Source organism: Ailuropoda melanoleuca, chromosome 1 (assembly GCF_002007445.2).
Source record: "Ailuropoda melanoleuca isolate Jingjing chromosome 1, ASM200744v2, whole genome shotgun sequence".
NCBI lineage: Eukaryota > Metazoa > Chordata > Mammalia > Carnivora > Ursidae > Ailuropoda > Ailuropoda melanoleuca.
Window position 1 is genome coordinate 211,308,187 of NC_048218.1, and position 16,132 is coordinate 211,324,318.

Here is a 16,132-nt window from a genome sequence, read left to right on the forward strand (position 1 = left end):
CCATAATTGAGAATGTTGTCCACAAATGAATTACGTAGATCCATATTTTTCTAGTAACCGTTTGCAGTATTCTTTCTAAAATTATTTGAGCTTTTTAATAATTGAGAGTTTCACCCCTTCCTGGTCACATTGCAAGGAGAAGGTAAGCAGGTCGGGTTTGGCATTCTGTGCTGGCGAAGCCGTTCTGTCCCTGTGACATAACGATGCCTATTGCCATCCCACTCCTCTGTGGCGCGTGGTGCCGAGCTGGCTGCCTGTCGCTGGGGTGAGCTGCCAGTGGGCTCAGCAGAGTGCTGGGGAAAGAGGGGGAGGAAATAGGACGCAAGAAGGGGAGGGGGGCTCTCCTGCTCCCCAGCCTCCAGAGGAGCACGTGCCCTCTTTCCTCCTCCTCGTGGTTCTGAGGCCGCTCTGCTCAGGCAGTGCTCTCCTTGGTTTAATCCGTTCCTCCGTGCTTTTCCTGTTACTCATACTTGGTTACATTAGTACTGGACACATGGGTCGCTAATCTCCCTGTTCTCCCACAGGATTTACTTCCTTCGCGTCACCAGGTCACGGGGGCATCACTTCATTCTCTTCCACGGCATTTGGTGGTAGTGGGATGGGCAGCTTCAAATCTATATCGACTTCTACTAAAATGGTTAACGGCAGAAAAATCACTACAAAGAGGTATGGTGGTTATCTATACTTTTTAAATAAGTAGGTGCACTGTTTCACGGGTGCCACATGTCCATTGCACGTGCACGCACGCGCACACACACGCCCCGAGTGTAAAGTAGAGGTTGTGTGTTAAATTTGGCACCAGTGGGATCTTTTACTTTTAATGTCAGAGTTAGAGCTTTGCCTTTTGAGCTGCAGCTTAATATTCCTATAGTGGGGTAATCTTTATGTAGAGCCTCATTTAAAATGTGTAACAACATCGTAATGTGCAATAACTTTGAGCGCTGCTGGAGCCGTAAAACCCAGAAACATTTACCATTGTCGTGAGTATTACGTATGCAGTGTTCAGCTGTGCAGTACCTGTCAGACGAAACGCATTTTAAAAAAGAATTGTCAGTAGGTTGCTTTCCCCTGTGTTTTTACCCTCAAGATTAGTGATTTCACATATGCCAATGGGAATTAATGGTTTTTTAAAATAGATGGATCACGCGTATTGACTTTAAAAAAGGTTTGAAATGCATTTTTCCTTTCAGAATTGTGGATAATGGTGAAGAAAGAGTAGAGGTTGAAGAGAATGGCCAGTTAAAGTCCTTAATGATAAATGGTAAGGAGCAGCTGCTACGCTTGGATAACAAGTAACAACGCACGCGTGTAGCAGGAATGTTAGCTGTAACGGGCACCGTTGAGGACTGACAGGAACGCTTGTTTTTGAAGATTTCAAACGAACTCAACTTTCCGTATAACTGTACCTAATCTAAAGTATTTATACACAGCTCATCGGAGCCCTGTTTGTCATAGACTTGTGAGTTTATTGTTGGGACCACATAACAGGACCATTGTTTGGGGGTTTTTTTGTTTTTGGCTTTTTTTTGTTTGTTTTGTTTTGTTTTTTTGTTTTTTGTTTTTGTTTTTGTTTTTGTTTTTTTTTTGTCTTTAAAATTGTTGTAAATCTCTGTATGCACTTTGCTTTTTTTATTAAACGTAATCCAAGGTGGCCGTGACTCTTTCGTACACTAACACCAGCACGGACCTGCTTTTCCATTGTGTTTGAAACGTGAGCCAAGTAGAGTCAGCCTGCTGTGAAGTTAACATTGCCAGGATGAATCTTCCACAAAAATAATTTCAATTTTTTTCAGTATTTAGTAGTGAGAGATATTAATGCATTAATGGTAATACATTTCTCGTTTAATAATAAATTGAGGATGTTTTTCTAGTTGTGCATGAATGCTGGCAACTTAGTAAGATTTGACAATTGTTTAAATATGTAATGTTAAGCTTAGGTTTAAAAAAGTAAAGCTGGTAAACTGGGTCTTTGTCATTTGCTTAAAAAAAAAAAATAAACGCGAATGTGTTTGGTGCATTCTTTCCTGAGTGGGGCCTGTAGCCTTCTTGTGTCTGTGTATGATTTTGTGCCTGGGCCTCCAGTGTCCCTTCATTCCTGTTGAGTTCTGTTCCTCGAGGTGGACGCTGGTACTGAGTGACATGTATTCCTTTTCCTCAGTATATTTGAAGGGTTGGTGAAGATTTTCCTATCTATGTTATATAATGATTAGCAGTTTATTGAAGCTTCTCCTGTGGTAACATTTTTACGGGGAAGGAAGAAATGGCTGTACAACTTTTTCATTCTTTCCAAGTAGGTTCTAATTTTCTAGGGCACGTTTGATGCCAGCTCATTTAAAGATGTGATATGCACGGCGAAGTCGTGGGGTGACCTAGATGGGCACAAAAATAAAGGTCTTTTTTGTTTTTTGATGTGTAAAATTTGTTACAGTCAGCACGGACAACTAGAATTCCAGCCAAAGGGATGTTAAACTGGACATGGCTTGCATTTGAATGACCCCACTCAGCTTTGTTTTGGGTAAGCATAGGGTCCTGCCAGAAAGACAGGGGACCAAGGGTGGTTCCTTCATGACAGACAAATTTCTGTCTGTGAAGGCCCACTTGGAAGGCATGTGGAAATTGCCCAAGTACTCTAGAGTCTTTTACAGAATCAAATGTGTTTTTGTTGAAAACAAAGAATATCGAAGAAACTTTCACAGAAACTATTAAAAAACACTGTTAGTTCTTGAAAACAGTTGAAGTGGGGAAGCCATGAAAGGTGCTGTCCTAGCTCTCCAGGCCTCTGGATAAGAGAGACCCGGAGGTGTGTCACACACACAGGACCGTCGTAGGTTCACAAACCGAAAATCTGATAGTAGGAAGCCTACTTTTGTTCAGGCTGTTAGGATAGACGGTTTCTTTGTCATTGAGGAACCGCAGTCAGTACCTGGAACTGAGCAGACGTGGAATTTACGGTTGTCATTAAAGTGGGTGGGATGAACCTCCCGATAGAACAGGTTGGTGGTCCCTCAGGGACACCAGGTGCTTGACAAGAAGTCCTTCCTAATCTATTAAATTAGAGCTTCCCGGGAGGCTAGACCTGTGGTCTCAGGTTTGTGAACCTTCTGGGGGTGGTTGAGACTGTAGGGTGCACCTCCTGCTGTACACGTCACGATGCGTGGTACAGGCAGACGGTTGCGGACGTCAGAGTCCCTGTTGAAATTTCTTTGTGGGGAGCACCCCTGTCAAATGTGCTTCGTTGGCAGTGGAGAAGACGGCCTTCGCTCTGCACTTGTATTGTTGGTAGGAACGTTCATTCTACGGATTAGTTAACAGGGTGGGGGGCTTACCTGTCGCTGAGGTAGGTGTTCAAGGAGTCCCTTTCACCCTGAGCCGTGAGGTGTCTTCCAGCACCGGCAGCATCGCTCACATGAGGAATGACGTGCGAGGAGAGCTCGTAGTGGACATGGCAGGCTCTGGTCATTTGTTGGTCCCTACGCTTCTCTGTGTTGCTGTAGTTTTGGATGCCTTTGGAAACAGGCAGCGGGGCGCCCAGCCTGACATGTCTGTGTCCCGGGTGCACCGTCTGTCACACGCTGTGTGTCCTGTCTGCTGGGTGCTGCATATCTTTGTTGGGGGCAGAAATCCTTATCGTCATGGAAGATGGGACAGCACAGTCTTGAGGGGATGTCAGGCTGCTCGATTTCCCTGCGCCCCTGTGGTGTTCCCTCAGTTGGTCTGATTGAGTTACAGTGGATTTTGCTTTCTCTCCCTGTCCTTTACAGTCCAGAGGATACGGCTGTGAGTTTGGAAACTCAGTGACTTTATAGTGAAGGCGATGATGTTAGTGGCTGCACGAATGGCGATTTGTCTTTCTTCCCTTTTCTTTGCAGTTCTTTCAAGGGCAGATTGTAGACGTTTGTAGAGTTAGCTTTAGATTGACTGAAACTGCTCTTGTAACCGGTGTACTTAGTCGGCTGACGCCTGTTGCTTGCAGAATGGCAAAGCTCGAGGGGGCGATAGCATCTTTCCAGTCAGTCGTTCCTGTGTATCTTCTAAAGGTTTAAAGTTTCTCCTTGATTGCCTGCCTCCAGCTGTCACCAGCCTCCTCAGGGACTGCTCTTCTTGTTTTTCTTTGAAGCACTACATAATGAATTGAAAATATTTTTATTTTCAGAGAATCTAACAGTAGTTGTTACTTGGTTGTATTGTCTCTGCTGTTGCTTCTCAGTAATGGCAAAAGTTAGCCACCAGCATGTTCAGTAACAGGATAGAGGCAGTTGTTAGCCATTCCCGGAGGTTTTCAAGCACAGAATTGCTTGGTAAATTGAACACTTGACACTGTGTGGTCAAGAGGGGTGGACCTTTATGACCCAGTGGCTTACATGGAAAAACAAAGATCGGAGATTCTCGTGCCGCCTCAGGTGTTTCTGTGGTCAGTACTTGTGCAGGTGCTTAAGTGATGCCATTCCCTCAGGAAACATCGACTTCCACTTTTCTTCTCCATCCACATTTCCTGTTGGCTTACAGTCTGTTGTAATGCCTCTGCTCCGATTTTAGACACTTTTCCCGATCTGGTCGTACGGGTGACCTTGTGTTCTTCATCAGCTGTGAGAATGCTGTTCCTTGAGCTGTAGTGAGTTGCATTAATTAGATGTAGACCTGGGTTCTGAGTATGATTAACAGTTGGGACCACAGGGGTGCCTGGGGGGCACAGTGGTTAAGCGTCTGCCTTCGGCTCAGGGCGTGATCCCGGCGTTGTGGGATCGAACCCCATGTCAGGCTCCTCCGCTATGAGCCTGCTTCTTCCTCTCCCACTCCCCCTGCTTGTGTTCCCTCTCTCACTGGCTGTCTCTATCTCTGTCAAATAAATGAATAAAATCTTAAAAAAAAAAAACAAACAGTTGGGACTACAATAGGCCAGATAGGGTTTTTTTTTGGCTGAATTAGTTCCTACATCTTGACATTTGGGAGGGTAAAGGGAGGGAAAGTTGTAACAGCTCTTAACCATATCAGCCATATCAGTCAGAGATCTAGAAGTTAAAGTGATCACTGATTTCCAGAGACCAGGACTGGCTGGGACTTCGGGCTTTCCCTTGTTAGGGAGAAGTGGACGTGGGCACCAAGAAGCCCATCAATCAGCTCGCTTTTTGACCTTAGGTGGCAAATACTTTGTTCTTGCCTTTGTGTCAGGCAATCTTCAGACTACCTGGGTGGATGAATCATTTAGTGGGGAACCCCAAGGGGACTGTTGGTCCTTTTATTTGTGTCTGAGCATTCAGAAAACGGAGGATCTGTTCTGGGGTTGGAACCGTTGGAAGAGTAGAGGCCCTTTGGGGGGCACCACTCACTGAGCTGGTGCTCGACGAGTAAGCCCGGCATGGCAGTAGCTGTCCGTCTCCATTCTTCCTTGTTCACCTGGGAGAGCATCATCCCCTGTTCCTTTGTGCCAAGTAATGACCACGTGTGGTCTCAGAAGGCTTGAGGGTGCATTTTGGTTTACGACATTTCTTTGCTGTTCATACCCCTGACTAGTAAATGTTCAGTTTCACAGTCCAGTGAACTGCAGTTTATTGCATATGGGATTGATTTGTGTCAGGAAAGTGTGTCTGCCGTCATGCCCTTCTCCCCACCCCACCACCCTCTTTTGCTGACCATTGGGGACTGCATCCTGAATCTGAAAGCAAACACATGGGTAGGAAATACACAGAGAGCACAGGCCTTCATTAGCAAGTGGCAGGGAGCCTCGTGGAAGGACCTTGGAGCTGGAGGTGATGTTGCAGAAGTCAGGTTGGCTCCTCTCCTGCTTGGGGAAGACCACCTTACTGTGGTGTGACCCTCTGCTCCGCGCCCACAAACAGGACCGAGTGCACAGGCTGGTGCGGTGGGGGTGGGGGGATGGGAGGATGTGGGTTAGACTTCAGTCTTTTCCAGAGGCAGCCTGAGCAAAATCGTGGCTCCTGGTGCCGTCCCTCCGTCCCCAAACACACGCATGCAGTGAAATTGGGAGTTGTGTGGGGTCTGAAGCCTGCGGGAGGCTCGTTTCTCAGGCATTTCCCCCATTTCGTCTCTTTCATAATAGACTTAGATTGTTTTGAGTATCAGTACACCAACATTCCTGTTTGTGTACAATTTTTAATGTACCAAGTTATTGGTTGTGTTTCTTTCCTAAAGTTTTTTTTTTTCATTTTTACATTCTTTAAATTCAGTTAATTAAGATAGTGCATTATTGGTTTCAAGGGTAGAAGTTAGTGATTCGTCAGTCTTCCGTAATGCCCGCCCCCCAGTTACCCCATCCCCTCACCCTGCTCCCTGCTAGCAACCCTGTTTGTTCCCGAGAGGTCAGACACTTACGGTTTGTCTCCTCTGTTTTTGTCTTATTTTTCCCTCCCTTACCCTCTGTTCATTGAACTTGGAACGTGTCACAAATTTGTGGGTCCTCCTTGCGTGGGGGCCATGCTAATCTTCCCTGTATCATTCCGTGTTAGTCTGTGCGCTGCCAAAGCAAGCACTCTGAACAGTTCTTTCATTGATTTCCCAGCCTAACGTTTGGAGGTAAATTTCCCCTAAAAGGATATTAAGTAGTGGTATTTTCCCATATTGATGGTGTGTTCCATCATAAATGTCATGAATGCACAGTATCATGTGTGCTATATACGTACACACATACATTAACAAAGATACTAGGAAAATCGGACCACCAGAACAAAGCTGTTCAGTTGTCTTTTCCTTCAGCTCCGCCGTTGGTGAGCTGACCCTCTTTGGCATCAGGGTGGCGGGGAGGACATACCGAGGGCCTTACAAAGCCACGCTGCCTGGCCACTCTGCCCACCGCTAATGTTAGGAACGTCGCTGCTAATCACCCCTGAGCCTGAGCAGATTACCTCTTTTTTTTTTTTTTAATTATTATTTTTTTATTATGTTAGTCACCATACAGTACATCCCTGGTTTTTGATGTAAAGTTCGATGATTCATTAGTTGCGTATAACACCCAGTGCACCATGCAATACGTGCCCTCCTTACTACCCATCACCAGCCTATCCCATTCCTCCGCCCCCCTCCCCTCTGAAGCCCTCAGTTTCTCAGAGTCCATAGTCTCTCATGGTTCATTCCCCCTTCTGATTACCCCCCCCTTTCTTTATCCCTCTTCCCCTACCGATCTTCCTAGTTCTTATGTTCCATAGATGAGAGAAATCATATGATAATTGCCTTTCTCTGCTTGACTTATTTCACTTAGCATTATCTCCTCCAGTGCCGTCCATGTTGCAGCAAATGTTGAGAATTCGTTCTTTCTGATAGCTGAGTAATATTCCATTGTATATATGGACCACAGCTTCTTAATCCAGTCATCTGTTGAAGGGCATCTCGGCTCCTTCCATGATTTGGCTATTGTGGACAATGCAGCTATGAACATTGGGGTGCATATGGCCCTTCTCTTTACTACGTCTGTATCTTTGGGGTAAACACCCAGTAGTGCAATGGCTGGGTCATAGGGTAGTTCAATTTTTAACTTTTTAAGGGACCTCCACACTGTTTTCCAGAGTGGCTGTACCAACTTGCATTCCCACCAACAATGTAGGAGGGATCCCCTTTCTCCACATCCTCTCCAACAATTGTTGTTTCTTGCCTTGTCTATCTTTGCCATTCTAACTGGCGTAAGGTGGTATCTCAGTGTGGTTTTGATTTGAATTTCCCTGATGGCTAATGATTTTGAACATTTTTTCATGTGTCTGTTAGCCATTTGTATGTCATCCATTGGAAAAGTGTCTGTTCATATCTTCTGCCCATTTTATGATTTGTTTGTTTCTCATGTATTGAGTTTGAGAAGTTCTTTGTAGATCTTGGATTCTAGTCTTTTATCTGTAGCGTCATTTGCAATTATATTCTCCCATTCTGTGGGGTGCCTCTTAGTTTTTTTGACTGTTTCCTTAGCTGTGCAGAAGCTTTTTATCTTGATGGAAGTCCCACCAGTTCATTTTATCTTTTGTTTCTCTTGCCTGTGGAGATGTGTCATGGAAAAGGTTGCTCTGGCCGATGTCGTAGAGGTTGCTGCCTGTGTTCTCCTCTAGGATTTTGATGGATTCCTGTCTCACATTGAGGTCTTTCGTCCATTTGGAGTTTATCTTTGTGTATGGGTGTGAGAGAGTGGTCAAGTTCCATTCTTCTGCATGTAGCTGTCCAATGTTCCCAGCACCATTTATGTGAGCAGATTACCTCTTATCTGAGACTTTGGGGTTGCTCGATAGGGTGCCGGAGCACTAACATCAAATCCAGAGCTGGCAGAGAGGGAAGGGTGGGCTCCGCGTGTCCCGCCCACCATCTCTCCTTGTTTCCCTCGTCCGTGGACCATTGGAAGGGTCCATGCAGAGTGCGTTGAGCTGTGATAATGTGTTCAAGGGCGTTGGGAAAGCATGAAGGACTGTTTAGAAGGCGTGAGGAAGCGTTCCCACAGAGCCCTGCGAGTTGTTGCCAGTCATCTGTCCAGCAGGGATTAGATTCCCAGTTGGTTCCAGAGTGCCCGGCTGGCCCAGTGTGTGCTGTGTGCTCGCTCGCCCTTTGCGCCCATTGTGGCCTTGGCCTGATTATCTTGTGCACCCCAGTGGGGGTGGTTTGCAGCTTTTACCCCCAGTCTGTTCTTGCAGGAGTAGTTCCGTTAAATTAGGTTCCTAGAAGTTGAATAGTTGGGTTGCAGCGTGTGCATGAAATTTGACAGACATCACTTTCCACAAAGAATACTTTCCCGTCAACAGTGGATTCCTCACATAACTTGTAAAGACTGTCGGTGATTTCTAAACTGGACATTTCTTTGGTTAATGAATTGGGTGGAGCATAACCTGTGTTTCTCCCGGTTCTGGGATTCCATAGGTTCCTGTCACGGTGGGGTCTTAGTCCTTTGCCTGTTCTGTGGAGGGGGTGGCCCTTTGCAGTGTCATCTGTTCATTGGACTTATTCTGTGGTCGTCTTAATATCTCAAAAAGCTGGCGTTGTTTCGACCTTTGTTTTAATATGCTACATCTTCCACAACCAAGTTTTCTCCCTTTCTCTTGTACTTACACAGGTATTTGTCTCTTTGCTTCTTTAATTTACGTGGAATATCTGTGCTGAAAACATCTGACTTTCTCCCAGATGTCTTTCCATGTTCCTCTTACACATTTCTGTTAGACAAACAGCTGTTTTGGGACTCCTCTCTTCTTTCGTTCTTTTGGTCCTATTTTATGCCAGGATCACCCAGTGTCGGTTTGTAGTGGTTGCCAGAAGGCACAGCTTGTATTCAGACCTATCTTGGGTGCTCCATATACTTCGAAATGAAAGGCACGGTCAGCTCCGGGTCCCCACCCCTATCTGATTTCCTTACTAACTGGCTGTTGTGTATACCTGAGTGAGAAAGTAAGGTTTTCTATTGCCTTTTTATCTGGTCCCTTCACTGTGCTTTTTGGCTTATTCTCTTTTCATCTTACTTTATTTTTTAGACGTGGGGGAAGGGCAGAGGAGGAGGGAGAGAGAGCGCACGAGAGAGCGAGAGAGCACGAACAGGGAAAAGGGAAAAGCACGCAGGGGGAGAAGCAGACTCCCCGCTGAGCAGGAGCCCAACGCGGGGTTCGATCACAGGACCCTGAGGTCATGGCCTGAGCCGAGGGCAGACACTTCACCGACTAAGCCCCCCAGGCACCTTCGAGGAGAGAGTCTGAAGCTGGCTCTACGCCCAGTGTGGAGCCCACCACAGGGCTGAGGTCCTGAGATCAAGACCTGAGCCGAAACCAAGAGTCAGATGCTCAACCGACTGAGCCATGCAGGCGCCCCTTGGCTTACTCTTGTTTTTATAAGTATCTAGATGGATTAGTATAGCTTAGAAAGCCCTACTAGTTTTCTCCTACCCCCCCCCCATTTTTTCTTACCTAATGGTTAATACTGAGAGTAGGGGTTTTTCCTCTTGTTCTCAGTAGTCTGGTTTTAGTAGTTGATTTTTGTGGGATTATGTGCTTGGCTGCAGCTTTTTCTTCCTGTTAAATGAGAAAGCTGGGTGGTAATGCTGGATTCTCTGACTTGAAGTCCTCTAGGGCTCCCGGGTGTGTGGGAGGTCCGGTCCTGGTCTTTGTTTCACTGGACACCTTCTGTGCTTTCTGTCCTTACGAGGAGAGGCGCCTTGCCTGCGAAGTCCTCTGCTCTTGGCACGTTTTCCAATTACTGATATCTTCAGATTTTCTGCTGTTCCTGGTTGTTTACGTTTTCTCCTTGTGGTTGAGCAACTTGTGTTCCCCGTCGAGGAATGGCCGTCCTGTCGAGGCCTAGGAGGCATCGGTCAGTCTGTGGTGAGAGTTCCTTCTCTTTCCTCACATCTGTTCATTCTGGAAAGACTAGCTTTTAGTACTTTCCTATTAACGGATACCTGATTTTCATCGTTTTTCCATTTTCTTTGTTAGTTGCTCTGCTGAATATTTACAGCCTTTTGTTCACAAATTGGAGTTTTTAAAATTACTTCTGAGTTTAATGTATGAAACATCCTTCATTTCTGATGATTTTTAAGTCTGTTGTGTTTTTATTTCCATTCAAATCATGACCTATAAAATATGAAACACCTGTTTGGGATGAAGTGTTCAGAAACTGCAGGTTTTTACCTAGTTGATTCTGTGGACTTTGTGTTTTTCCTCTCAGTTTAGTTATTTCTGTCCTTGTTTATTTACCTTCTAAAAATGTTTGAAATACTAATCCATCTAGAATTTTTGAGTGAAGTATGGAGTCTAGTTTTTATTTTCTCATATGAATGGCTATTCTGTCCTTTCCCCACTGAAATGTGATGTAATTCTTAATTTGCCTTTGGATTTTTTTTTTTTAAATCGCTCATGAGCATTCTCCTACAGTGAATAAATTTGTTACAGATTTTTAGAGAGAAAATAACCTTAACTCACTAGCGCTCCATCGACCAGCTTTCTTCCCACTGGCCACACGAGGGTCAGAAGCGGGGATCGAAGCGCTCAGCTCTCTGAGCAGTGTGGTCTGGGGCCGACTTTGACTTGGGAGAAGTGCCTTCCGCGTCCTGTGAGCTGTAAGAAAGGTTCTAACATACGTTCACGATTCTCTGGGTCACCGAGTTTTAAAATCAGTATGTCCCCTAGTTCTGCTTTACGTTTCCTTCTGGAGAGAATTTCATAGGAGTGTTGTGCGTGAGTGGTGCTCACTGTTGCGTGCACACGGGAGCTGAGCTTGGGCTCCCGGGCCCCGCGAGGCTGCGTGGAAGGAGCGCGCTGGCGCTGTGTGCCTTTTCCCTTGGTGGGGGGAGTGCAGTCCCCAGGTCTGCTCGCAGTGCGTCGTCCTGATGCAGACGACTGCAGGAGTTCTTGGCACAGACCTGGCTTCATCTAAAATAGGTTTTTGAAAGATTTAACAGATGGCAATATTTCACAGAAGATGGAGTAACTGAGAAGAAACTAGAAAAATCAGATGAGTATCTGAACCTACGGAAATAGATTGTTTATTGTGCTTTATGATGTGGCTTTTCAAGATTCATTTTAGTTACTGTTAATAATGTCAGCGGTCCTCCGTCTCCATGAAGTCCTGCTTCAGAGCTGCGGTTACTGAGGACGTGGGGCAGACATGCAGGCCCGGCAGCCCACGTGGGGCACGAGGGCTCCATTCAGAGTTCAGGTGGCATTTTCCTCCTCTCTCCCCACGCCCACACGGGTCCTGTCCTCTCGAGGCCCTGCTGCAGCGGGGATAGGGCCCTGTGGCCCCGGGACCTCCGCCAGGATCGCTGCAGGGACCTCAAGAGGGCCGCGGGGCTGTGCGCGGGGGACCTTCCACCTTTCGCACCATTTTCTTTGAGTCATCCTCCGTCCTCTCCTGCCTTTGGGCTGTAGGCAGGTGGTCGCAGCCTCGTGCGGCCAGGGCTCCAGACGTGACCCCTGGTCGCAAGACGGTGCCAGCTCCAGGGAGGGAGACAGTGATGTCAGATGGACCCAGGTAGATAAGCCACAGACAAGGAAATGAAGCGCTAGCTGGTTCGGCTTCGGTTCTGGGTTAGGATCTTTCTCAAACCAACCGGGCGCCACAGGGTATGGTGATAGGAGAATCCCAGCTGATGACCCCGTGTTCCAGGCGCCCTTGGCTTCCCTGCCACTCTAACACTTTCCGCCGGGGCTGCGGGCACTGCGGGGTAAGCGGAATCCAGCCCGGGCCCCCTAGCCCGTCCACACGGTTCGTTCCGGATGGCTGTGCCGTGTGTGGTTTCGCCGGGAGGCCCTTCCGCTTCACGAAGTGTCCTGAGCCTTGGCCGCAACCACGTGTTTATCAGGAGGTTGCCCGGCTGCACTGTCGGTAACACCATTAGGCCTACGCCACGCACAAGCCTTTGAGGTCTTAACAGAGGCCCGTCGAGGACCCACCCCTGCCTGCCAGCCACGGGAGATGCGCAGTCGGCCAGGCCTGGCTGAGGGAGAGGTGGCATATGGTGGCCACACCATGGAGGCGTGCAGCGCCCTGGGGCCCGGGTGAAGGAGCTCTGTCCTTGGTTTTCAGCTGAAGTCCTGGTGGGGAAGCCAGCAGCACTGGGGTTCAGGGCCCAGCTTCCTCGTAGGCTACTTTGTCGTGGCCCCCCACGTGGTTCATGTGCACTCCGTGTCTGATGTGCAGAGCGGCCCAGGCAGGAATTTCCTCCGTGTTCTCCCTGGCCTTCACCCCAGATCCGGGTTCCACGTACTCGGGTTCCCAGCACTACAGCCCCTCCCTGCCAGGGCCCGGGCCCCACCGTGACGTCGTTTCCCTTCATGTAATTGGCCATGGTGTGCTTTCACTGTGTCCAGTTACTTGGCGAACTAGTCCTTGCCTCCCTCCATGAACAGGCGTGCCCGTCTGCCTTCCCAGTCCGGCTTGCACGTTGTCCCTGTGTCATGTGTCCACCTTCTGCTGGCTAGAATTGAGTTGTTCCCTTATTGAAAACCGCTCAGGCACCCTGTCGACTTAGGACACATTTTAGAGTCTGTGTGGTGCCTGTGTTTTCCTGTTCCTGTCCCATGCTTCTCTATGGCCACTCTGCCCTACGTCCCAGGCACGTCCTGGTCCATGCTGCTCCCTGTGCTGTTCCCATGTCCCTTTTTGTGCCCCTTGGGGGAACTGCCCGCTTGCCGGTGGGCCTCCGTGTTGCTGACCTCCTCGTGGTACCGTCTTCTGTTAGTTTCCTCCACTGAGCTCTGTGAGAACAGGAGCCGTGTCCCACGCTGGTCTCCAGCGCCTGGCACAGACCAGGCCTTGAGGTTTGAATGAATTTTCTGATGGGCCAGTGGTGCATTTTTGGATGCTCGTGTAATCTCACATTGTGTTTGTGGTATCCATGATTTGAGTAAGTATGGGATTAACCCCCCCCGCCCCCCGCCTTGCCTGCACCCCCACGGAAATGCAGCCACAACCAGGGCTTCTTGGATTGTACTTATTTGGGAAAAGTGATTCTGTTTGTATCTAAGGAGTTTGTTTTCATTTGCATATCATCAAGCCGTTGCGCTCCCTGTATCTGGACTCCGTTTGGGGAAGGAGTGGAGGCATTGGATGGGTCAGCTGTGTGCACAGAGCAGCTGCTGGACATTCCTCTCATAGCTTCTCGATGATTTCAGTGAGCTTTGGCTGGGGAGACCGGCAGGCCGTGTTTTTGTTTTTAAATTTTATAACTCGGTGCTACAGGGCAGGACCGTTTCTGGTATATTTAGCTCCCCCAGTGACAAAGATGCTTGGACTCTTGTGAGCAGCGTGAAGTTTAGTGAATTCACACATAGGAAAAAGGCTTGCAGAGACGATACCTAGATAGTGAGTTCTGTGTGGGCTGGAGAGCTGGGTGTGACTTCCTGTTTTCCAGGTAATTGTATTACCTTCTGACGGTACAAACCGGTAAACTCAAAGTGTTGAAACCCTGGCAGACACCCTAGAAGAGGAAGGGTCTAGCAATTCAGGGAGTCGTACGGAGCGTTCAGGGAAGGCTGTAAGAAGAGAGAAGGGACTCGTAAGTCATGCCAGGGCATCCGGAGGACTCAGGAAGGTGCCTGTCCACGTCGCACGGCGAGTTACTTCGCAGGCGATCTTGCCCAGCGGCGTGCCGCGCGGCCGTCCCCGGCGCGCAGCGGTGACTCGGGCGTGTGGCCTGCGGCCCTGGCCTGGCAGTGGGAGCATCAGGGACCCAGCCCGGCCACATCCCTGGGCTTTGTCTGGAACCGAGGTGCCAGAACAGACGCTCTGAGGACGGGGTGGGAGGCGGGGGTGCTCTCGCCAGGTTTCGCCGGCGGGTGCTGTGTTTGATGCTTCGGAAGGTAAACGGGGCTGCTTTGAAGGTGAGGTACGGTAGAGCCGGTTCGACCCTGTGGCAGGAGCCCTCCCTCAGAAGCTCCCTATTTGGTCCCCATGAGGCAGGAGCGATGGGGACCTGATGAGCGGTTGACCTCCCCTTTGTGACACCGTCCATTCTGACACGGGGCGCGGGCAGCCCTCGTTCCAGACGCTCCTCCCTCTCCTTCCCTCCCCGTGCCTGAGCCGCGCTGTGAGGACCAGAGTCCCTGCGGGTTTCGCGGGCTCTGCAGCGGAGGGATGGTGTTGCCCTGGGTCTCCAAATGCTCCAAGTCCATTGTAACCCTCGTTACTCTTAACACCAGCACTTGTATCCCCTTCCTCAAACTTGGGGCGTACGTGCCACCAACAGGGAGAGGGTGGGGGCCTCCTGTTTCATAAACCTGTCAACCCCTGCCAGCATACCGCACACCTAGTGGGCTCAGTGCTTGAAGGGGTACATGTGGAGTGAGCCCTTGTAGAAATTTTGCAGTGGAGATTTTGGGGTAAGACCACGATGTAATCTTTGTTTCTCATTTTCGTCCTTTATCTCCTTTCTCTAAATCATTTTTCCTGGTACGTGAGACACCTTCAAGTTTGTGGGAACTTCGTGGGGTCAGTGACATGATTGTCCCTGCTCCAGACCCGAGGACCTCAGGAGCTCAGCGTGGCGTGATGGGCCTGGGGGAGCATAGAAGTCACTGTGTCCCCGATAAGGGTCGACTGTGTGGATCAGGAAGAGAGTGACTTGAGGGACAGTAGGTGCTCAGCTGTGTGTCCTGCCACTATTTCAGAAAGTGCTGTGTGGACCTGGCAGCCCAGCTCAGTCCTGGCCACCTGCCCTGATCACGCGGAATTCCCGATACAGGGCCTGTGCAGTGGGGCTCGAGGACTGAACTGCAGTGGCCCTAGGATTTGCCCAGGTCAGGTGCGGGGAGACGGGGGAGAGAGGCGCCAAGCCTCTGGCCGGAGCTGGTGGGCAGGCTCGGGCACTTGGGTGGGGGCCTCATGCCTGGGACCTCTCCACCCCCCCCAAATACCCTGGCTTCCCATGCGCTGGGTGTGTCCGGATCTGAGAGGCGTGGGAGACGCGGCGCCCCTGCCCAGAATCTGTGCAGCGGACGGAAACCTTCAACACACGTGTGTCTGTTTTCTGTCTCTGCGTATTTGAGGCATTCTCAGAATGTCGTCGAGCTTCACATCTTAGAGACGTCTGGTTTCTAACCACACAGCAAACCCCGAACACGACGCGGCCCTGGAAGCCGGTGTGTGTGCCCGGCCTGGGCCTGGGGAGAGTCGGGGGCTTTGGTACAGAGAGAACTGGGGGCGGGCCGGACGGCCCAGGCCTGGTCCGTCTTCCCCAGACAGTGGCCTGTGTGGTCCTGCGGTGGCCTTCCAACTCGTGGAGGCCTGTGTCCGGCAGCAGTGGGCCCCCCTGCACCGTAAGCGATGGAAGCGAGGTCAGCTGTCTGCATGCAGATAAGCACCCTGCTCTTCTGTGGGGGGTGGTCTGCAGCGGCCGTGGCTGCAGGTGCTTGAGGTGGCAGGGAAGAGGCCCCCTCTTTGTCTGGCGTGTGCCGGAATGGCTGGTGGGGAGACTGGGATCTGAGTGTTCCTGAGGTGCGGTAAGTAAGCTGGGAAGGGCGCAGCTCCCCAACGTGCCCTGATGCCCAGTCCCCGCTCTGCCACGTCCGGGCCCGCCGCTCACAGAGCCAAGCCCACACGGAGAGGTACTGACTGCGTTCTGAACGCGTGCTGACATTTTCTCCAGTGTTCCAGTGTAGGTTACAAGGTGTGGTGGTGTGGGGCCAGGAGGGGCGGCCCGTTTGCCTTCAGAGGCTCCCCGTCTCCTTAC

At 49.6% G+C, this 16,132-nt stretch overlaps 1 protein-coding gene and 1 non-coding gene across 6 annotated transcripts in view; one reads left to right on the forward strand and one right to left on the reverse strand.

Annotated features, from left to right (window-relative positions):
- The window catches only part of DNAJB6 (DnaJ heat shock protein family (Hsp40) member B6), a 78,148-nt gene that overhangs the window by 49,595 nt on the left and 12,421 nt on the right, over positions 1 to 16,132 (forward strand). For 3 of the 5 annotated variants that reach the window (XM_034640125.1, XM_034640116.1, XM_034640121.1), the window contains exons 7-8: positions 525 to 666; positions 1,191 to 1,261. The exons of 1 other annotated variant lie outside the window; for it this stretch is intronic. In XM_034640125.1, coding sequence (XP_034496016.1) covers positions 525 to 666; positions 1,191 to 1,261 — 213 coding nt within the window. Of the gene's footprint in view, positions 1 to 524; positions 667 to 1,190; positions 2,041 to 16,132 lie in introns of those variants that run through there. One more of the 5 variants, XM_034640135.1, reaches the window with a different exon arrangement.
- On the reverse strand, positions 6,383 to 6,488 carry LOC117795491. Its single transcript, XR_004619538.1, has one exon. It is a non-coding gene; the product is annotated as a U6 spliceosomal RNA (small nuclear RNA).